The 23,752-nt window shown below is 34.0% G+C and overlaps 1 protein-coding gene across 1 annotated transcript in view; it reads left to right on the plus strand.

Moving 5' to 3' along the window:
* Positions 1-22,535, plus strand: part of Sanbr (SANT and BTB domain regulator of CSR) — a 48,099-nt gene extending 25,564 nt beyond the window's left edge. Inside the window, exons 10-21 of the mRNA XM_026387211.1 lie at positions 1,017-1,140; positions 6,003-6,155; positions 7,530-7,675; positions 8,445-8,544; positions 9,225-9,257; positions 10,276-10,375; positions 16,135-16,226; positions 17,542-17,570; positions 17,653-17,726; positions 18,773-18,861; positions 21,306-21,397; positions 22,454-22,535. Coding sequence (XP_026242996.1) covers positions 1,017-1,140; positions 6,003-6,155; positions 7,530-7,675; positions 8,445-8,544; positions 9,225-9,257; positions 10,276-10,375; positions 16,135-16,226; positions 17,542-17,570; positions 17,653-17,726; positions 18,773-18,861; positions 21,306-21,397; positions 22,454-22,490 — 1,069 coding nt within the window. The 3' untranslated portion in view covers positions 22,491-22,535. The remainder of the gene's footprint in view (positions 1-1,016; positions 1,141-6,002; positions 6,156-7,529; positions 7,676-8,444; positions 8,545-9,224; positions 9,258-10,275; positions 10,376-16,134; positions 16,227-17,541; positions 17,571-17,652; positions 17,727-18,772; positions 18,862-21,305; positions 21,398-22,453) is intronic.
* The last annotated feature ends 1,217 nt before the right edge of the window (positions 22,536-23,752 follow it).

Consider the following 23,752-nt stretch of genomic DNA (forward strand, 5'->3'; position numbering starts at 1 on the left):
CACTACAAAAAAAATATTTTTAAATAGTCTTTAAATAACTTTTTTAAACAAATGTGCCTATTCAATCTGTAATAACATGATGGCATTTTGATACTTATTGAACTTAGCAAAAAAAATAGCAAAAATTAGATTAGAATAAAGACTTAAAAAGAACTTGAGATACATGTGGCCATAGCAAATAGTTTTAAGCCTTTGCTATATTTAATTTTAAAATGTATATTAATAAGACCTAGTTGTATATAGCTATATTGCTCAATTACAAGAAAATGCTGTTTGAAAATAATGTAAAGAACCAACACATCAATATGGCCTTTTATTTTTATTGATGCATTGTAATTATACATACCTGTAGATTTAACTGTTATATATTCATACATGCACACAATAGAACAATATAATTTGATGAATTTTATTCCCCAGTGTCTTCCTTTCCCTCCTGTCCTCCCTTCCTCTGGTCCCTTCCTCTGGTCTATCTGATCTCCCTTCTATTTTCATGACATCCCCCCCTTCCCTTTTTTTGCCCTTTTCCATATCACTTCCACATGTAACAGAAATCATATGACCCTCAGCTTTCTGAGTTTGGCTTATTTTACTTATCATAATGTTCTCAAGTTCCATTCATTTTACTGCAAATATATATAACAAATGACATAGGTTTTTTTGAATCATGAGTTATTAATAACATTTCTTTGAACAAATGCAGTTAGAATAAAGATTTCTTTAACAACATATGCCTAAGTCCCAAGTATTGGCCTGTTTATACTACTTAATTAATAATACTTCTTCTAGCTTAGCAAAACAATTTGACATTCAACCTTTCATACTATCTTCTGTTGTCCACAGAATAAGAATAATCAAACTCCCAAGTGAAATTTTATCTACCTATCAATGTAGTCCATATCATACCTGAGGAGTATTCTGGAAATAAGCTACAAATCTAAAAATATTTATTTAGAACAAATTGGTTATGGTGCTTGCCTTATAACAATATATAACAATTAAGGCTCTTTCTCCAGAGATAAGACTTGGGATGTTCATGAGTATTTGAATACCCTTTTTGAAGAACTAAAATCTTGGAGAGATGTGTATTGGCGATTGTGGGGAACAGTCAACTGGCTGACTTGTTCAAGATGTTATCAGGTGAGTTATTTTTTTTTAAATCTTACTCTGCAAATGTTAAGGGCAAGTCTCTTTTGATATCTTGTGTTTAATTTGTTAAATTTGGATGTGTTTGGACAATATCCAACATTTCTTTTAAAGAAATAGTGGCTGCTGGGTGCGGTGGCACATGCCTTTAATCCCAGCAACTTGGGAGGCTGAGACAAGATGATCACAAATTCAAGGCCAACCTCAGCAATTGAGTAGGGCCCTAAGCAAGTTGGTGAGACCCAGTCTCAAAATAAATAAAAAGGGCTGGGAATGTAGCTCAGTGGGAAAGCACCCCTGGGTTCAATCCCAGTTTAAAAAAAACAAACAAACTAGTGGCAAAAGCAGTGTTGCTGTTAAACATTGCTTGTATCTGGCTTCATTTCTCTTGCAATTGTTTCCCCCTCTATTTTATTTTTATTGATGAAATAATCAGTTCCTGGGCTGGGGATGTGGCTCAAGCAGTAGCGCGCTTGCGTGGCATGCATGGTACGCTGGGTTTGATCCTCAATACCACATAAAAATAAAAAATAAAGATATTGTGTCCACCTAAAAGTAAAAAAATAAATATTTTTTTAAAAAAGAAATAATCAGTTCCTGACTGGATTTTAGAAAAGCAACAGGTTTTAAGTGCCCAATATCCTTGTCATCCCAATGATTTCAGAAACTGAGGCAGGCAGATCAAAAGTGTTTGAAGCCAGCCGTGGCAACTTAGCCAAGACCCTATTTCAATAAAAATCTGGGGATGTAGAGATGTATCTCAATGGTAGAGTGTCCCTGAGCTCAATCCCCAGTATTGGGGCAGTGGGGAGGGAGTGACCAAATTTATTGTTTCAATGCTTAAAAAAAAAAAAAATCCTTACTTCCTCTAATTATTCTTAGTCAAAATATTTCCATGTTGGCCAGTAAATTTCTGTGGAAATTCAGAAGCACTTTATGGATAGGGTGCTATTGGGGTGTGTTTGTGCGATTGTGTGTTTTAATTATAATTGTTTTTGTTAAAACAATTGTGTTCCCAAAAAGGTTTGGGTTTTTGTTTTTTTATGGCACTGGAAATCAAGCCCAGGACCTCAGACATGCTAGACAAGCACTATACCACTGAGCTATATCCCTAGCCCTGTTCATTTTTTTTAACTTTATTTTATTTATTTATATGTGGTGCTGAGGATCGGACCCAGGGTCTCGCACAAGCTAGGTAAGTGTTTTTACTGCTGAGCCACAACCCCAGCCCCTAGCCCTGTTCATTTTTATGAATGAAGACTATAATAAAATTACAAGAAATCTTGCTATTTGAAAGAAAATTTTATAGGATGAAATGGGGCTGGGGCTATAGCTCAGTGGCAGAGCGCTTGACTCTCACATGTGAGGCACTGGGTTCGATCCTCAGCACCACATAAAAATAAACAAAGTACATTCTGTCCATGTACAACTACAAAAAAAAAAAATTAAAAATAGGTCTTTAGAAAAGTTAATCCCTAATTAATCTTATTATAAATCAAGTTTTCTACATATAATTTCTTTTTTAATTTATTTTTTAGTTTAGGTGGACACAATATCTTTATTTTATTTCTGTGTGGTGCTGAGGATCGAACCCAGGCAGGCACTCTACCACTGAACCACAACCCCAGTCCCAAGTTTTCTACATATAATTTCTTATGAATTTTTAAAGTATTCCTCCCCTCCTAGAAGTTCTTCCTCTTTCACTTTGGTAATGATTTTCAATAGAGGGAAGGAAAATCAGTTTATCAAAACTATCAGAGTGGGATTTACAAACATATAAGTTCCCACTTAATGAGCTCTCTATGTTTCCAGGATTTTATTTTATTTTTACAGTGCTAGGGTTTTTTAATTTTATTTTATTTTTACAGTGCTAGGGTTCAAACCCAGGGCTTCACAAATGCTAGACAAGTGCTCTACCACTGAGCCACATCCCTAGCCCTTCCCACAAATTTTTAAATCAAATTTACTGAATCATATTCTATATATAATAAAATCCATCCATATCGAGGTTGGTAAATACACATAGTAATATTACTGCCATTACCATTAAAGCACAGAATACTTCCATCACTCTAAAAAGCTTACATTTGCCTTTTTTCAGTTAATTTCTTCTTCCCAGGAAGAAGTGATTCCAGTCACTCTGAACTGGAGTCTGATCTGTTTTCTGTCTATAGTTTTGCCATTTGCAGGATATCATCTAAATAAAACCATACAGTATTTAGCTATTCAACTATAACTTCCTTCATTCAGCAAAATGGAATTGAAATTTTCCCCTATTGTTGCATGTATTGGTTTGTTTCTTTTTATTGCCAGGTAGAGTCGTTATACGAATATAGCACAATACGTTATTCCATTTGCCAGCTGAAGGACATTTGTAGTGATTCTAGATGAGAACCATTATGAAGAAAGTTGCTATAAACATTTCCTTACAGGTTTTCCTATGAATATAGGTTTTTACTTTTCTTGATTAATTTCCTAGAAGTAAGATTATAAGATTCTATAGTAAATATAAAATTTACCATTTACCTAGCAGTTTTCTAAAGTTCCTCAACCTTTTTGCATTCCTACCAGGTATGTGTCAGAGTTCTTATTTCTCTATATCTCACTAACATTTGATATTGTCAGGTTTGTTTGATTTTGGGGGGGGGTGTTAATTTGTTGATGGTGGGGACTTTATGTTTGTTGTTTTGTTTTGTTTTGGTACTGGGGATTGAACCCATGGGCTCTCAACCACTGAGACACATCCCCATTCCTTTTTTTTTTTTTCTATTTTTTGTAGGTATAGATGGACAGAATGCCTTTATTTTATTTGTTTATTTTTATGTGATGCTAAGGATTGAACCCAGTGCATAACACATGCTAGGCAAGCACTCTGCCACTGAGCTACAGCCCCAGTTCCTCCAGCCCTTTTTAATTTTTTTAATTTTTGAGACAGGGTCTCGCTAAGTTGCTTGGGCCTCACTAAGTTGCTGAGGCTGGTCTTGAACTTGTGATCTTCCTGCCTCAGCCCTAACTGCTGGGATTACAGGTGTGAGCCACTCTGCCCAGCTAATTTTTTTTTGTCTTTGAATTTTTGCCAATTTATATACACATTTGAAATCTGATTATTTAATCTATAATTAAACCTTGATAAGGTCTTTTCTCTAATAACTCGAAGGACAATTTTCATTAATACTGATGATAAATATTTACCTCAAAAATATGTCATAGAAAAAATTATCAAGGAGCCAGGCACAGTGGTGCACATGTGTAATCCCAGAGACTCATGAGGCTGAGGCAGGAAGATCACAAGTTCAAGGACAGCATCAGAAATTTAGCAAGAGCCTGGCTCAAAATAATAAAATTCCAGTTTTCTGTTAGTTTTCTAACAGTACATAAATAAGTATAAGAAGAAATAGAAGTCCTTCTTAATACCATTCTCCTAGTCTCCATTTCCTTAGGGTGTGGTAAAGCACCCCTGGGTTCAATTCCCATACCACCAAGAAATATATATGTGTATATGTGTCAAGGAATAATAAAGTAAGGCAAATTTTTATTGCATGTTTCATTGGAAATTTTCTGAGTAAATATCAGTTTAATTCATTAGAATTTTGAATAAAGTGGTTTTTCTTTTTCATAACTTTATTGAGGTACACTACATGCTATAAAATTCACTTATCATAACTACGTAATTTTTGGTAAATTTACAGTTATACAATAATCACCACAAACTGATTATAGTACATTTTCATCACCCAGAAAGGTCCCATTTGCCCATCTGCTTCCACTCCCTGTGACAATCATTAATCTACTTTATCTATAAATCTGCCTTTCTGGTACATTTCATATAAGTGAGATACATAATATGTTTTTCAATATAGTATTTTTGAGATGTATAATTTTAAAAAATATTTTTTTAGTTGTTGATGGATGCCACAGTCTGGCTGGGCACAATTCAGGAGCCACTTGTCAAGAGAAACGAACTTTATTTTTCTAAGGTCTGCACCTGTATCCAGTAGCCCATTAAATTCATGTCCTTGAATATTTAGTTTTAGCATGGGGCAAGAATCTAAATTTAAAGAAAGCATAGCCCAATCTACACCCATGGAGCCTAATCCCTTGGAACCTCTTTCTACAGTACAACTGAAAAATTTATCATGTAGGCTGGGTATTATTAGTAACTGTGCTATTCTATCTCCTGGTGAAATTACTGATATACCCTTTGGAGAACTGGCTATAATTTTTATTTCACCATCATAATCAGGATCAATTACCCCAGGACTTATCATAAGTCCTGTTAGAGTAGAAGAGCTGCTCCCAAGCCCACTGTTCCTTTGGGAAGAGGTCCTTTTACCCCTGTGGGAATGATTGAACTCCCATCTCTGGAGTTAGTACTGCTCTGGTGGAGGCGCAGATGTCCAACCCTGCGCTCCCTCTGGTTTGTCTGATGAGGGATCTGATGGACAATGTGTCCTGGGCACTACCCTGATGGGGTTGCTGGGTTCCTCCAGTGCTCCGTATATTTGTGGTTTTGGGCCCCTTTATTTTGTTTATTTATTTATTTATTTTAAGAGAGAGAGAGAGAGAGAGAGAATTTTTTTTAATATTTATTTTTTAGTTTTCGGCAGACACAACATCTTTGTTTGTATGTGGTGGTGAGGATCGAACCCGGGCCACACGCATGCCAGGCGAGCGCGCTACCACTTGAGCTACATCCCCAGCCCATTATTTATTTATTTTTATGTGATGCTGAGGATTGAACCCAGTGCCTCACATGTGCCAGACAAGCGCTCCACCACAAGCCACAACCCCAACCCCTGAGATGTATAATTTCATTGTGGGAATAATCATTGATTTTATATATTTCTTTTTCTCAGGCTTTTCTCTGTATTGAACTTTCACATTGTCAGTACCACTCAGAAACAGTAGTTTATTCTACTGCAGCAAACTCACTGAGCACTGTTGGCACTGGAATTTATCCCTGCTGCAATCAAAAGGTTCTTCGATTTGATCCCACTCAGCTTACAAAGGTAAATTTTGAATGTTGCGCTTTTATAGTAACACACTCCCTAACACTTTTATGTAAACCCTTTCTCCTCATATTGTTTTTAAAGTATAAAAGTAATATATTCATGTAGAAAAGTTTTCTAACAGTACATAAATAAGTATAAGAAGAAATAAAGTCCCTCTTAACACCATTCTCCTAGTCTCCATTTCCTTATAGGTAACTATGTTTAATAGTTTCCTTTTGGACCTTTTAAATACATTTTAGGCACAAATGATTTGTATTTTTTTTGTTTTGTTTCAGATATGGAATTATACTACTCATATTATTCTGAAACTTGCACTTTTCCACTCAACAACATACCTAGGTTATCTCTCTATGACAGTTCATTTAACTTCTGTGTGATAGTCCAAACTATGCATATATCACAATTTCTTTAACCATTATCCTGTTGATGAACATTTATGTTGTTTCCAGATTGATGGTATTACAAGTGTTGTAATGAACATCTTTGCACATATATCTTGGTGCTGTATGTGTATACTAGTATAGATTATATTCCGTGATCGCTAACACTATTGAAATGTTATATAATTAAATTTCATGAGTGGGTGAAAGGAACTTAAAGCTTTTCATCACCATCATCCATACAAAAAAATATTTATAAAGCACCAAAGATGAACCACTCCCTATATATAGGTATGGGTTGAGAAGTGAGTACCTAGATTTATTCCTAACAAAATATATGCAAGAACTCTGTGCAGAAAACAAACCATTATTTAATGAGAGAAAATGAGGAGACTTTAAAAATGGATAGTTGTACCACGTTCATAAATTGGAACACTCAAAGATGTAAATGTTCCCCAAACTCACCTATATAGATATGAATCCTACAAATCAGTACCAAAAAAAAAAAAAAAAAGACAATATGCCAGGCATACATACTTGTAATCCAGCAATTTAAGAGGCTGAAGCAAGAGAATCACAAGCCTTGGCAATTTAGCAAGACACTGTCTAAAAATTTTTAAAAAGGGCTGGGAATGTACCATACAATTGGGATAGAGGATAGAAATTATCTTTTGGGAGAAGGGAAGCAGTTAAATGATCAGGAATGGACCCATGGGTGATTCCTGGAGTGTTCTCGTGTGTATGCGTGTGCGTGTGCACAGGTGCATATGTGCATTTGTGTTTTCCTTTTTTTAAGGTGGGTGGTGGTTAAATGGATATTCTTGGGTATTTTTGAAGCTGTACACTTATGTTTCAATCTTTTTACTTTTTTTTTCAAGAAATGTTTTTAAATATGATTTGACTAAGCAAAGAAGAATAAGAACAGTGATCTTTAAAGAAATGTTTTTATTAATGAATCAACCTCTCTAATTTAGTATCTCTTACATGACAGGGCTGTAAAGTGAAGGACCACATGGTTACACTTCATGATCAAGGTGAAGGTGGAGATTTGCTGTCCGTTCCAACTACTAGAATACTGGACGATCTAAATAAGCACAAAGATGTCATTGTTGTGCCTTTTTCTAAAGATTTGGTTAGGTAAGGGGGAAAAAATCCAACAACACTGAATTACAGCATTATTCAGTGGGGGAATTCAGTGAAGGTTCCCATTTCAGAATTTCCTGATATCTAGTGCTTTCCCAAATCAATAATGTCAGTCCTTAAATAGTTTTCATTGTTTCAGATAGTTTAGCTGAAATTATGTTAGCTTACAATAAGTGTAAGCAGATATTTATTTGGTAGGCAAAATACTTAAAAATATCTAAGATCCAAGAGAAAAAAAAAAACTAATGAAGAGTTCTTGGTGATTAAAAAAGTTGGGATTCTAAATCCAATTTTTTGAGGATTTTTAATTTTGTTCCACATTTGCTTGAGCATTCCTACTTCACCTCCTCCTTATTCCTTCCCCTTCTCTCCCTCCCCCTCTTCCTCCTCCACTTCCTCTCCCATTTTTTTGTTGTTACTGGGGATGAATCCTAGAACTTCATAGGTACTAGGCAAATACTCTACCTCCAAGCTATACCCCTAGCCCAAGCCCTTTTTAATTGCTTAATTGATACAGCTAGAAAAAGTTTTGATGGTTGAGGTCATCTTTCCATAAAGGGGAATTGCTAGATGAATTAAGAAATGAAAATGTTGAAATGGCATCCTTATATTCAGGAACTGTATTCCTTTCTTTTTTGTGGTGTGAGAATTTAATCCAAACCATTTTTCTTAAAATTGACAATAAAATATTTGCAGTTAAAAGATATTCTCATTTAAATTTTTAAGAATTTTCACAATTCACAAAAATGTGTTTTCTTTCAAGTGATCCTGCAGTTGGCTCCTCTGATGAAAAGGGTCTAGAATGTGATGTTTTACTGGAGCCACATACACCATGGGGCCCCAAAACTGGAGAGCTCAATGCTGTGAGTAACTAATTCTCCATATGAACAATTGATGATGTTTCATGTTTGACAGAAACTTGGTCAGTTTAAGTTGAAATTGAACTATCTAATCATAACAAGGTATTATGCTGAGTTGATATGATTATAAGAGTGCTAGGATATGTTCCTTGCCCTCAAAGAATTAAGAACTACCAAGAAATGAAGATAATATGAATGAATATTTTGTCTCCTCTATTTCTATAACATTTGGTATGAAATTTTTTATTAAATCAGAAATATGTTTAGTTTTTCAAATACATTCAATTTTTCAAAAATAACAAAAAGTATGTTATCTTTACATGTGACTTACTTTTATCATTTGGAAATGAAGCTGGAAAAGTGTCAATTTTTTTCTTTTTCTTTTTTGTTTTTCCTGTAGTTCTGGGAATTAAACCAAGACTCTGTTGCATGTTAGGCAAGCACTCTACCACTGAACTACATGCCCAGCCCTTTTTGCTTTTTTTAAACATTCACATTCTTCTCTTAATAGAAGATTTAAAAGACAGATATATTAACTTAATATATCAGTTTCAACCTGAATTTTAAGTTGTTTCAACTGGGAAAGGAACTTGTTTTAACTCTTCTGTAATATCCATGTGAAAATAAGGAGGTATAATGTGAGTGGGTGCAGATTTAGTAATCTCTTCTTCCTCTTTTTACAGTTCTTGTCCCTAAAAAACTGGACTCTGCAACTGGTAAGTAAGCAATTATATTCAGCTTTCATGGCTCTCTCTCTTCCTAAATTAAAGTTTAATTTAATAGAATATTATCAGTGACTTACTTTGTAAGTTTTAGTGAAATGTATATCTACTTTTTCAGCTTCTTCAATTTTGCACATACTAAAAATGTTGTTAGATTGTTTAAGAGGGACATATCATCTCCATTATCTTATTGCATAAGCCATAGATCTTATTAAAAGACTTTTTAAAGTCACTTTAAATCACATATAGAACATTAAACAAATAAAAAATCTACTAAGGTCTCATTATTTGATTGTTTAATTGGTTCTTTTTTTAATCTGCTTACTCAGTATTTATAAAAATAGGATAGAAATTTGGGTTAGGGATAGCAAACAATAGGACTGATAGGTGCAGAAAAGTTTAAGTAATAAAGGCCACATTCATTGAGTGTACACATGTACTTGTTTAACAACTTTAATGCCAGCCTTTGTGTTTTAATTTAATCTTAACATCAAGTAACATATTGAGTGACAAAAGTTCAACAAATACTGATTATCTGTCTATCACTTTTCTAGATTCTGTGAAGGAAATAAATTTTAAAATATTAGATGTAGGTGCTGGGGTTGTGGCTCAGTGGTAGAACACTTGCCTAGCATGTGTGAGGCACTGGATTTGATTCTCAGCACCACATATAAATAAATGAATAAAATAAAGTTCCATCAACATCTTTAAAAAATGTTTTTTAAAAATATTAGATGTAATGCAATCCAGAATATAGAAATTCTCAGTTCTGGGGATCAAACTTGTAAACTCACACTGCTTGGCAAGTGTTCTACCACTGAGCTACATCACCAGCCCTAAACATAGAAATTCCCATGACCATATCCTGAATGTTGTGCAAGGTAGACAGGAGTCATTTTATCAGCTCTTGTTCAACTAATTCATCCAAAATAAGTATAGTTAAATGTGTTTTAAGGAATTCATTACAGAGTTGATAATAATACATTTGTAATAGATGTGTTTGTTAATTTAGAAACAACAGTCATTATTTTCAGAAGAAGAAGAATATACCACTGGATCTGAGGTCACTGAAGATGAAGTTGGTGATGAAGAAGAAGTATCCAAGAAACAAAGTATTGACTTCTAAATTAAAATTAAATCACATTCTTTATGAAGAAGTTATATTCTGAAGCTTGATGCAAGCAAGGATTGGGAAATTGTCTTTAAAATGTTTCTATGTGGCAGGTTATAACATTGGGAGTAAAAGAAAGAAAGGATGCTCCTTTAAGATTCCCATAAAGTTGTAAAGTACAGTGTACTGAGAAATAAATCTGCCAATTTCCACTTCCAGTGTAATCTGTGACTCAGATTAGGCGAAATGTGATCAGAGACACGAACCTGAGATGATTTGAAGTGGAACTCAAATAAGCCGTTCAATAAGTATGATTTTTTTAAAATATTAAAAGCATGTTTATGGGCTAGGGTTATAGCTCAGCGGTAGAGCGGTTGTCTTGCAAGCATGAGGTACTGAGTTCAATCCTTAGCACCACATAAAAATAAATAAATAAATAAATAAAGATATTGTGTCCATCTACAACTAAAATTTTTTTAAAAAAGCATGTTTATTATACAACTATAATATGAAGTTGGGTCAAAACTTTTCAACTCATTGGTTTCAAGAAACAGCAGGTAAAATTGGTTCAAAACAGCCTTTTAAAGACTCACGTGTTATAGGTATTTGTTTTTTTGGGTTTTTGTAGGTTTTGGGGGGGAGTGGGGAGTACCCGAGATTGAGCTCAGGGGCACTCAGCCACTGAGCCACATCCCCAGCCATATTTTGTATTTTATTTAGAGACAGGGTCTCACTGAGTTGCTTAGCACCACCTCACTTTTGCTAAGGCTGGTTTTGAACTTGAGATCCTCCTGCCTTAGCCTCTAGAGCTGCTGGGATTACAGGTGTGGGCCACTGCACCCTGCTATTTATAGGTATTTGAAAAAAGAATGTTAAAAAAAGATTGTAAGTCAGATTTTTATAAAGTTAAACAAAGTTTATAAAGTTTACCAAAATGATTAATGTCCTACAAAGCAATAAACGAATAAACTTTGAGGTTATATTTTCTACTAGATAGAAATAATTTCCAATTCTGTTAGGAAAACAAGATAACATGTATCTTTACTATGTCTGGACTTCAACCAGTAGATAGTTGAGATTATGGTTGTAGCTCAGTTGATAGAGCACATATTTAGCATGCACAAGGCTCTGAGTTTGGTCTCCAGCATCAAAATTTTTTAAAAATAAAAATAATAGCAAAAGGAGCTTTTTTAGAGAATTAAATAATTGTTGAGTGGGCCTGTTAAATGATCCTTTATGAGACATTAAAAAGACAATGTGGGGGAGCTGGAGTTGTGGCTCAGTGGCAGAGGACTTGCCTAGCATGTGTGAGGCACTGGATTCCATCCTCAGCACCACATAAAATAAATAAGTAAATAAAGATACATTGACAACAACAAAAAAACAATGTGGCCCTCTCTTTGTCTTATCTTTGTTTTACTTAATTTTCCTTAACATGTTGAATCCCCTAATGAAAAAAAAATGTTATTGTTGTTTTTTGTTTTGTGGGAGTACCAGAGATTGAACCCCAAACTGGTATTTTATTATTTTTTTTCATTTCTCATTCGTCAAGGAGAAATTGCTAATATGTTCATGTTTTTCAACTATTTGAGGTATAATTTACATTTAATAAAACACACCCATTTTTGCATTGGTGAGTTTTGGCATACAGGTCTAGCATATCATTCCAAAATATTCTATCCTGCCCTTTACATTAATTTCCCTTTCAATTCTGAGGCAACTGTTTTTTGTCACTATGGTTTCTTTTTGTAGGATTTCATATGAATGGAATCATGAGCAGTCTTTTGTCTTTGTCTTCTTTCACATAGTTTATTTCTGAGATTCACCCATATTGTTGCATATGTCTGTAGTTTTTTCTTTTTTTTTTTTTTGCAGAGTAGTATTACATTATAAGAGTATGCCATATTTATCTATTCACAATTTCATGGACATTTAGGTTGCTTCCAATTGTTGGTTATTATGAATAATGCTGCTGTGAATATTTGCTTACAAATTACTGTGGACATGTTTTCATTTTTCTTGAAGAGACCCCTAAAATAGAATTTCTGGGTCACATAGTAAATGTGTTTAACTTTATGAAAATCTGAAAAATTGTTTTTGCAAAGTGACTGGGGTTAAAATATTTTTTTTAGTTGTAGATGGACACAAATACTATTTAAATAATTATTATACTATATTGTTTTTTCTTAATGACAAGAAAAAAGTTTGTACATTTTCAGTACAGACAGTTTTTCCCCCCAATATTTTCAATCTGCAGTTGATTGAATCCACGGATGTAGAACACAAATACGTAGGGTCAACTGTATGTACATTGTAAACTCAACAATGTTATGATTTTTGCTTTAAATGATTGCACGTCACTTAAGAATGTAAAAGGCTAGCCAGGAGTGGTGGAACATACCTGTAATTTTAGCAGCTCAGGAGGCTAAGGCAGGAGGATTGCTCCTTCAAAGCCAGCCTCAGTGAGGCACTAAGCAACTCAGTGAGACCCTGTCTCTAAATAAAATACAAAACAGGGCTGGGGATGTGGCTCAGTGGTTGAGTGCCCCTGAGTTTAATCCCCAGTACAAAAAAAAAAAAAAAGTGTAAAAGACTAGACATGGTGGCATGCATCTGTAATCCTCAGCTACTCAGTAACTGAGACTCTGTTTTCTGGCTTGCACTGTTTCTGACAAGAAGTCAGCCATCAATAGTGTCATTTTATCTTGCTGTTGTGTCATTTTATGTTGTCTGTTTTATCTTGCTGCTTTCAAGATTTTATCATTATCTTTTAGAAATTTGACTATGTTGTGCCTAGGCATAGTTTTCTTTTCCGTTATCATGCTTAAGGTCTATTGAGCTTCTTAGATCTATAAATTGATGTTTTTCACAAATTTTGGGGAGCTTACAGTCATTGTTTCTTTAAATATCTTCCCCTCATCTTCTGGAATTTCAGTTGCACATGAAGTAGATGAGCTGGGTACAGTGGTACAAGCCTATAATCCTAGCTACTCTGAGGTAGTAGAATTTTAAGGTCAAGGCCAGCCTGGGCAATTTAGCAAGACCCTGTCTAAAAATAACAAGGGCTGGGATATAGCTTAGTGGTGGGTGCTCCTGCATTTGACCCCTTATTCCACCAAAAGAATTTTAAAAATAAATTGATACTGTCCCAGAGACTTGAAGACTTTGTTTCTTTTCATTTAACTTCTCTTTACCCTTTGTTCTTTAGATTGGATAATTTCTAATACTTTATCTTCATTTTTACTGATTCATTCTTCTGCTATTTCAAAATTTTTTGAGCTTATATAGGAAAGTTTTTTATTTTGATTATTGTTGAAAAGAGCTCAGAATTTGTTCAGTTCTTGTTTATGGTTTCTACTTCTTGCTTGACATTCTGTGTTCACTAAATAAAACAATTTTTTTCTCTATTAACATTTGTTTTGAAGTATCTGCTAAACCCAATATGTAGGCCCTCTCCAAGTCAGTTTCTGTTAACTGTTTCTTTTCTAAGAGGGTCAGAATTTCTATTTTGAAACTTTTGGTTGAAAAATGAAGGTTTTCCTTATGCAACTCTGAAATCTGGTTTGTTCTTCTGAGAATTGTTGATTTTTGTTGTTGTTGTTGTTGTTGTTCTAGTAGGTGGTTAATTTACCTGATTAAAATTGCAGATTGTCTCACCTATGATATGCAGTAGATGATTGTCTCTGCACAGGTGTTTTAACTGCTAACTGCACAGGTAGGCTATTGCTTTAGCCTACCTCACCCTCATCCCCAGTCACACCATCCTGTGTAGCTTAGGAGTCAGCCAAGGATACAGATACAGATTACATTCAGATATTGGGGCTCACCTACTTAGTGGATCCCGTGGTTTACAAATGCCACCTGAATTTTTAGTAGTTTTTCCAGATCCAAGTCTATACTCTGATACATCAAGCCAGTAAGATGTCTTGCTGTCAGAAGCTTGAGATATGTGCAGTTTGGGGAAAGAATCCATTCAAAAGCACAAAAAAACTCTCATATCTCACTAAGAGCAGTTCTGTTTTGCAGAGTGGATGGTCCAACATAGTTTCTACCTGCCTTTTACCTGGGCTTCCTAGAATCTCTCATACAGTTTCCAAGTTTAATACTTGACTAAGAATATGGACATTTTGTACTCACATTTTAGATTTTAGGTCTTGTGTGACTTTCTTGCTTCCAAAATTTCTTCTTTACAATTGTAGCTTCTCTATTACTTTGAATACTTGTCATCCTCTGCCTGGGCTCATAAGGCTGCAGTTTCCCTCCCTGAGCCAGGAAGTACATTCAGGCAAGAAGGCCACAAACTCAGTTTTACTTCATGAATTTTTATAGTGTAAATGCTCAATTTTCAGCCTAACTTTGACTATTTACTATTACCTTCAGATGGTTGTTTATAATTTTTTGTTCTGTTTTTATGGCTGTTTTATTAGTAAGGAATTGTTCAGCCCCTTCATATTGTCATTACCATATGTCCTACCCTATCATATTTTTTTAGCAACTTTATAAAACTTGTTACCCAGTTTAACAGAGAGAGGTGTTAGGGGGTCAGGACATGTCAGCAGGCAAGTAAATCTATCTAGATTATTAATTTTTTGTTACAGCATTTTCAAGGTTATTGTCTATGTAGCATGGGTTTTCCACTTATCATTTTGATAGTTTCCTTCTTAAACAATATAGCAAGACTTCTGGAGAAGGTAAACAAATAATTCCATTTGGGAAACAGTTATTCAGTATAGTCCTTACCTTCATATATTGTTTTTATGGAATGCTTCTTCCCCCTCCTTGTATTTTTTCCCTCCTTTGTCCACTTCATAGTCAGCCAGGATAGATTCAGAATATTGACTCCAAGAATGACTTAGTCCAGAATATAATTTATCTAAACTCAGCATCTTCCCAAGATCATTATTGTCCTACCTCCTTCCTGAACAAAAACCATTTTAAAGATTTTGTATGTGGGGGCTGAGGTTGTGGCTCAGTGGTAGAGAGCTCGCCTAGCATGTGTGAGGCCCTGGGTTTAATCCTCAGCACCGCATATAAATAAATAAAATAAAAGTATCGTGTCCATCTACAACTAAAAAAAAAAAAAAGATTTTGTATGTATATGACTACTCACCCTATTCTCAAATTGTATTTTTCTACATTATAGTAATTTTAAGTAAAAATTTTGGAATTAGAAAATGATTCCAGGGGCTGGGGGTGTGGCTCAAGCGGTAGCGCGCCCGCCTGGCATGCATGCGGCCCGGGTTCGATCCTCAGCACCACATAAAAACAAAGATGTTGTCTCCGCCAAGAACTGAAAAATAAATATTAAAAAAATGTCTCCTTTAAAAAAAAAAAGAAAAGAAAATGATTCCATTGTCAAATTCAGAAAATAAATATGTAATTTCTCCATTTTTCCTATTTCATATAAGTGGGACTTCATATTCATTGTTCTCACTTTTTTCCCCCAAAAAGTTTCACCAAATAGAAGGAAAAATGTAATTAAAATGAACTCATGTAAGTCAGTTTCAGTTTAATTTCTCTGTATTTGGGGGTTTTGTCCAAAGGTAATTTTTAGCTTTTTAGGGTTTTTTAAAAATGATTTCATTGTTTAAAAGTAGCAAGTAAGGGGCTGGAGTTGTGGCTCAGTGGTAGAGCACTTGCCTAGCATGTGTGAGGCACTGAATAACTGAATAAATAAAATAAAGGTATTTTTTTTAAAAGTAGCAAGTAAATTGGAGAGGTCTGAGACTTATACTCATAACATTGACCTTCTATAATCAGGGAAAAAGGAGAAACCAAAGAAGTTCACTAAACCACCAAAAAAGCAGATGTCTTCACCCTGTGCACAAAAGAAAGAAAAGGCATTGGAGAAGGTAACTGATCATTTTTTTATTCTAAAGTTCATATGAAGAAATAAGCAAGTATATTCAGGAAAAATAAAATATAGAAGAGTAATGAGTTTCTCATGGAATGCTAGTAATGTAAAAATGAATGATGTTCTTTATAGATTGAGATTAAAGATCTTTAAGATATATTGACAAATGAAAAAAAAAGAAGATGCAGAACAATGTTCACAGTGTAAAGGAGATGGGGAAATATGTATGAATTTCCTTATATATACATAAACTATCTCTAGAAAGCTACATAAGAAATTGATAAGATTGATTGGCCCTAAGGAAAGGAACTGAATGTGGAGAGGATAAAGGTAAGAGGCTTTCAGGGCTGGGTTTGCTGCTCTGTGGTAGAACACTTGCCTGGCATGTGTGAGGCACTGGGTTCAATACTTAGCACTGTGTATAAAAATAAAGGTCCATTGACAACTAAAAAATATTTTTTAAAAATGTAAGAGGCTTTCTATTATATTTGCTATTTGAACCTTTTGAATTTTAAACCAGTATCACTTATTCAAAAAATAAGAGGGAAGTGGACTTTTAAAATTAAAAATAAGCTGGGCACAGTGATACATGCCTGTAATCCCAGCAGCCCAGGAGGCTGAGGCAGGAGGATCCGAAGTCCAAAGCCAGCCTCAACAAAAACGAGGTTCTAAGTAACTCAGTGGGACCCCTGTCTCTAAATAACATACAAAATAGGGCTGGGGATATGGCTCAGTGTCCAAGTATCCCTGAGTTTAATCCCTGGTACCCAAAATTAGTTAATTAATTAAAAACAAATTATATTTTATGGCCTTTCAAATGATTTTTATTTCCCCGTGCCATTAAAGGAAGGAGTAAAAAAACAGATAGGACTAAGGACAGTAATAGCTGCAGTTGACTAAAAACAGAAATTATGAGTTCCAAAAATATGTGAAAGGCTGGGGCTGAGATTGGACAAGTTGTACATTCATCTTTGTGTTAGGTAGCACAAGCTCACAAATTAGATTAATTCAAACCCAATTTAAATGTTCATAACTGACAAAGTAGATTCAAATTCTAGGTCTATATCTCTTTAGAGAACTTTCTTAACTTCTCTGAGCCTATTTTATTATGAAGATCATAAAATATTGCCTGCTGCACATGGTTGTTGCAAGGTTTAAATGAAATATACTTGTAAATGTTCTTAGTGCTGTAAATGCACTTGGTATTTATTGAATGCTTTTGGCTCAATAAATGTAAACTGTTTTTATAATTAGCTATAAAACTAATTTGTAAATATGTTCTAATTGGAGCTTAATGTTGTCTAATTTTTTAGTCAGCTTCTAGAGATGTGTCTCCTTTCATGTGAGTATTATTCTTTAATCTAATTAAAATATCTACTCTTAAAGAAGCATCAATGCTAATTTTAAAAAAATTTTTTCAATAGTGTAAGTATGCAGAAGAATAAATGGGATGCCACAAGGTCCTTGAGATTCAACCAAGATGCACAAAGAGAAGATGGTAAAATTTATTATGTGGATAAGAACATCTTTTATTTTATGAAGTATGCTGAATAGCTTCAAAGGTTTTATATGGTATAAGTCCCAAAATTTGCACATTATCTTAGTCACCAACCAGGATTTCATTACTAGATAATTCAGTGAATAATGTATTGTTTTATGTGTCTATAATTTTGAGACCTTTTAGACTGACTTTTGCCCCCTACTTTTTCTGTAAAAAATGACTGAATATGTTTTAGGCTATGTCTTAGTCTATTTTCTGTTGTTACAACAAAATGTTTGGTCTGGTGAAGGCCTTCTGGCTACATCACCACATGGCAGATGGCATCGTGGTGGGAGCATATGCAAGAGAGAGAGATTACATAGCAAAGCAGGAAGAAAGAGAGATTTGGGGGTCAGGCTTATTCTTTTCATAATAATTTGCTCTTGTAGGAATTAAGCAGAGTCACACAAGGACTACATTAAACTCTTCCAAAGATGGTGTTCCCAGTGACCTAACTACATTCCACTAGGCCCCATCTGTTAAAGGTGCTACCACCTCTGAAAGGTTCCACCGCCTCTGAGAATCACCACACTGAAGGCCAAGCATGGTGACACACACCTGTCATCTCAGCAACTTGGGAGGCTGAGACAGGATAATCACAAGTTTGAGGCAAGCCTCAGCAACTTAGCAAGACCGGGTTTTAAAATAAAAATGAAAAATAAAGTGTTGGGGGTATAATCAGTGGTAGAGTGCCCCTGATTCCAATCCCCAATTTAAAAAAATAAAAATCACTACGCTGGACACCAGGCTTCTAGCACATAAACCTTTGGGGGACATACTCAAATCATATCCAAATCATAGGTTTATAGTAACCTAAAAATCAGCACAATTATCAAAATACAAGTCATTTTTCCACTTGCCTTAAATTCTTCATAGAAGTATGCATCTGAAAAATAATAGCAAAAGATACATTTGTAAACGCTTGTTGATTACAATCTTCTTTAAGAAATAAAAATTATAAGTCATCCTCATGAGAAATAATACTTATCATTTTTTACCTTCAGATCAGCGGCGGATGTCTGAAATTACAGGGCATCTAATAAAAATGAGATTGGGTGATCTGGACCGAGTCAAGTCAAAGGAAACAAAAGAAGTAAGAACTGTTCACTATTATATTATACTTATATAGAACATTCCTTCATAATTTTATTTTTAACATAAAGAGTATAAAGATGTTTTAAGAAGAATTTTAAAAGAACAATTTAGATAATTTTGTGTTCTGTACCATTTAGCCACAATTCACATAAAGTTTTCTATTATCTGTGGTCCAGGGGTCCTTTATATCATACATTATGAACTATAGTGTCACTGAAGTGTGATGTCACACCAAAAGTAGAATAACTGTCCTTATTAACCAAATGCTAACTATCCAGAGGGCAGCTTTTCTGAATGTGCTAATTTTTATCAACTTTGTGTGTGTCATTTAGATGTTATCTCTAAAATAAGATGAGATCTTGCTGAAAATGATGACTAGAAATGCCTGCATTCTAACTAGAATTACATATGAGTCACAGTATCATGTATTATCATAAGTATTTATGTTTTGTATGTACTATAACTCTTGCCCTAATCCTTTTATTTAAATTTTACTTTCCTGCTAAGGGTATAGCTCACTGGTAAAATATGTGCTTAGCATGCATGAGGCCCTGGGTTTATCCCCAGCATCAAAAATAAAATAAAATACATATAGGAGAAAATATCTGTAACCACAGGATAGACAAATATTTCTTAGCTACAACACCAATTACAAAAGATACATTTATAAATTCTTGTTGATTGCATTCTTCTTTCACTAACATAAAAGAAAAAATTGACAAATCATATTCATTCCAATTTAAAGTTATTTTTCAATAACACTATTAAGAGAATGAAAAGAAAAGCTGTGTGTACTAATAGAAAATAGATACAAAACAGTTATTTGTAAAGAACTCTCCAAACTCAGTAATAACTCAATTAAAATAAATAGGCAGAGGATTAATCAAACACTTTGAAAGAAGGGAGTCAGATGGCAAATAAACACATGAAAAGATGCAACATAATTAGTCATTAGGGAAATACAAATTAAAACCTCAATGCCATACCAATATACACTAACTAAAAGTGTCTGAAATTTTTTAAAAGTACCAAGTGCTAATGAGTATGTAAAGCAACTAACTCTCATATAAGAGCTAGTAGGAATGAAAAAATTGGCCATTTGGAAAATAGTGTAGCAATTTCTAAACACTCCCATATAAATTAGTTTATACAATTATAGTGGTTTTACTAATAAATACCAAAAATTAGTAACACTCCCAAATGATGTCCTTTTCCTGGTAAATGTGACAAGAATAAAATGACAAGATATGGTAAATTAAGAAGGGCTGGAAGCCAGCAGAGTGGTGCATGACCATAATTCTAGCCGCTCTAGAGGCTGAGGCAGTAAGATCACAAGATCAAGGCCAGCCTGGGCAACTTTTCGAGACCCTATCTCAAAACAAAATAAAAAGATAAAAAGGGCTGAGGATGTAGCTCAGAAGTATAGTGCCTGTCTAGCATGCTTGAGGCTCTGGGTGCTGCCAAAAAAAAAGCCAAAAGATGAATAGGAAAAAGAAAAGAGAGGAAGTAATATAGGAATATATGTTGAAAGTTTGACTTACACCCCAGTTTACTAAATGTCAGATGCAATCAGCTCATAAAACAATTTTCTCAACTATGAACCTCAACCAATCCTTAAATATCAAATACTTCTCTGTGGTAGCCTGTCCTCCCACCCCGAAGCTTCCCCTGCTTCATCATACCCTGCCACTTTTATCAGTAACTAATGTAAATTTGATGTAAGCAACTTATTGCCTTAATTTTCCAATTTTTATTGTAAGAATACTCCCAGTCTCCAGGTTGAATAAGCTCAACTGCTATCTAATCTTGCTAGTAGCTAGATAAGTTGTCCCAGAACCTGGTCCTTTCTTTGTTCTGTTTTAATTTCTGTAATGCCTCAATAAGCCCCTTTATTCAGAGAATTCCTAGCATCAAAAGTTTTACATTTAACAAATGGATATACTATACATACATACAAAAGACAACAAACTCCAAATGTATACAACAAAGTGTATAAATCCCATGTACATTATATGCTAAGTGAGAGAAACGGGCTGTATGTACTATATGATACACACACACACACACACACACACACACACACACACACAAAATGTTCTGGAAAATACAAAGCTGTAGAAACAGAAAACAGATGAGTGGTTGCCAGGAATTTATAGTGGTAGATGGATAATTTAAAAGGGACACAGGATTTTTTGGGGGGTGATAGAATTATCCTGTATCTTCATTGTGATAGTAGTTACAAAACTATATGCATTTGTCAAAACCCCAAACTGTAGGCTAAAAGGGTGAATTTTACTGTATGTAAATTATACCCCTCAAAAAGTCTGAATTTTAAAGACTAAAAATACCATAATTTATTAATTTAAGAATATGCTATTTTAGTAAAACAGAACTTCTGTTTATTCCTTGAAAATAACTTAATTTTGCTTCTTTATTTTGTAGTTTGCAGGAGGTATTTATTCCAGGCTCGAAGCACAAATCAAAGCCTCCGTACCAGCCAGTGCACGGCAAAACAGCTCAGAGAAAAACACAAGGTAAATTAGCAGAAACTAATTCAGAAGGTCATGATTTTGAAGTGATTTTTTTTTAAGCCAAAAACACTAGAAGCACATCATTTGTGTTTGGTTTTATGTTTTGCTTCAAGGATTAACCATCAATCAGAACCAGATTTTAACCCCCAAATTGAGAAAAGTTCATGAACACAAAATTTAATGAAAGCATAAGGTTTTATTTTGTTTTTGTTTTAGTTTTTCACTTATTGGGCTGGCTTCATAAACCAATGCTGATAAAAATGAAAGCTACAATGCAACTGTGAATTAGCAAAATTTTTGTAGTCTTTGTAGATTATATGTTATTACTTCATATAAATCCATGAAGTCTTTCTCATTTCTTGTTTTATTATTTTGTTTTTAATAAAATATAACTTATAAATCTTATGTCATCTTATATCACAAATTTTCTTTTAAAGATTGAGATTTGAATATTAATATATTACACATTCTAATTCCTTATCTATAATTTTGAAATAGAGAAAGCTCAGAAAGTCAAAGGTTTTTTGGTGGGTGAGTCAGTTTGTACATTTGTGCAATTCAACCTTTAACTGAGGCCAGATGCAGTGGTCCATGCCTGTAATCCCATCTACTTGGGATCACAGGATCACTAAACAATTTACTAAAAATCCTATCTCAAAATTGCTTAAAAAGGGATTGGGGATTATAGCTCTTTGACAAAGTGCTTCTCTATCCCTGGGTTCAGTCTCCAGTACTGGGAGAAAATAAAAAAACAAACTTGAACTAATCTGCTCTGATATTTGTAGTCTTCACTTTTCTCACTTAATATAAATGTTCATTTGTTTCACTGAAGAAACAATGTGTACAGGACCCTGCTCCTATACATTATGCATACCATATGATCTCTTAATATGAATTCCAAAATATATCTTACTCCAAGGGGTTTACAAAATTAATTATGGAGCTATATGAAATTTCATTAAACTTTGAATATTGTCAAGCAAACAATCTTAAAGCAGCAGCAACTTCCTGTTATTCTAGAAGCAACTCTGACCTTTTTTTCTGTTTAAAAAAATCTAGGTCTAAAAGTCGTTTTGGTCCAGGGCGTCCTGTATAAAGCACCTTAAAATATAAAAAGACAGAAGATAACTTCCTGGACATCTGAAATTGCTTGCTTCTTGAAGATCTTCAGAATGATAACTTCTCAATGTTCTATTTATTAATTGTTCTTGCAAGACACATAAATCACAATGCTAAGAGACATATATAGTTAGGTTTTATGAAAATTTAATTGTAAATATGAAACTTCCAATTTTCTTTTAGTATAATTCTAGGCTATGTAGAAAACAATTTACAAATTTTGCATAGTTAAGATTCCTAATATTTGTTATTATTTATTTGAAGAGAAGAGGCCTAAATGGTCAAGTGGCTAAAATTTTAAGGGAACACAACTGGTAGTGTTACTGTGCATGTGCACTGATTGTAGTATGTCTTTTGGGCTGTAAATCTTGGGTATACCATTGAGAACTGCAGTTTATATGATGAAATTTCCAGTGATGCTGATTTTAAATCTGCATGAATATTAAGGAGCAACAGATCTCAAAACTGCATTAATAAAGTTTCAAGGTGAGGTAGGTATTTAAATACTGTGTTGGTTAGTTTCTTTTTCAGCATTATTCCATAGAAAATAGAATGCTAATGCAACTTTGGCTTTCAGTTTTCCATGCTTATCCTTTGATCATCTAAGCTGGAATCACTAATGATTACTTTTTTTCTCTGTGAACTAGTGCCATTCTGAATTTGTTAAAATAACTATTGATAGTTTTAGGATAACAAATTACTTCAGTTGTGTGAGACACTCATTGTCTCAGGGCTTCAAGACCCATCTATATTTCTGTAGCCATTCAAGTAGCCCTTTAAAACAGTTATGATTGCTGGATACCTTACAGATGTCTAAAAACTTCCCAAATATATCAGATGGCAAGAAATTGCATACTTCAAGAAAAATTAAAATAAAATTCTGTTTTATAAATCATGTTTTAATTTTTCTAACCAGACAGAAAGTGCTCAGGGAAAATTTGTTTCAAACCATAGCACACAATAAATTATATGCTTGAAAATTACTGATATGTAAGTCTCTGAAAAACTTTGAGATGCACTGTTTCTATTTTTAGTCTGTATTTGCCTTTTAGTAGAAATATCTTCAAATTATTCAGAGGATAGACTTTGATAATGTGTAACAGAACATCAATTTCTTTTTAAATGTTCAAGTGTTATACTTAGTTTACACATACAGAAATCATTTTTAGTGAATGTTTAGTTTACATATATAAAACTAGATGTTATTTGATGTTATATGTATGGCTTTGTATGTATATA

This window comes from Urocitellus parryii, chromosome 12, assembly GCF_045843805.1.
Source record: "Urocitellus parryii isolate mUroPar1 chromosome 12, mUroPar1.hap1, whole genome shotgun sequence".
Taxonomy (NCBI): Eukaryota; Metazoa; Chordata; class Mammalia; order Rodentia; family Sciuridae; genus Urocitellus; species Urocitellus parryii.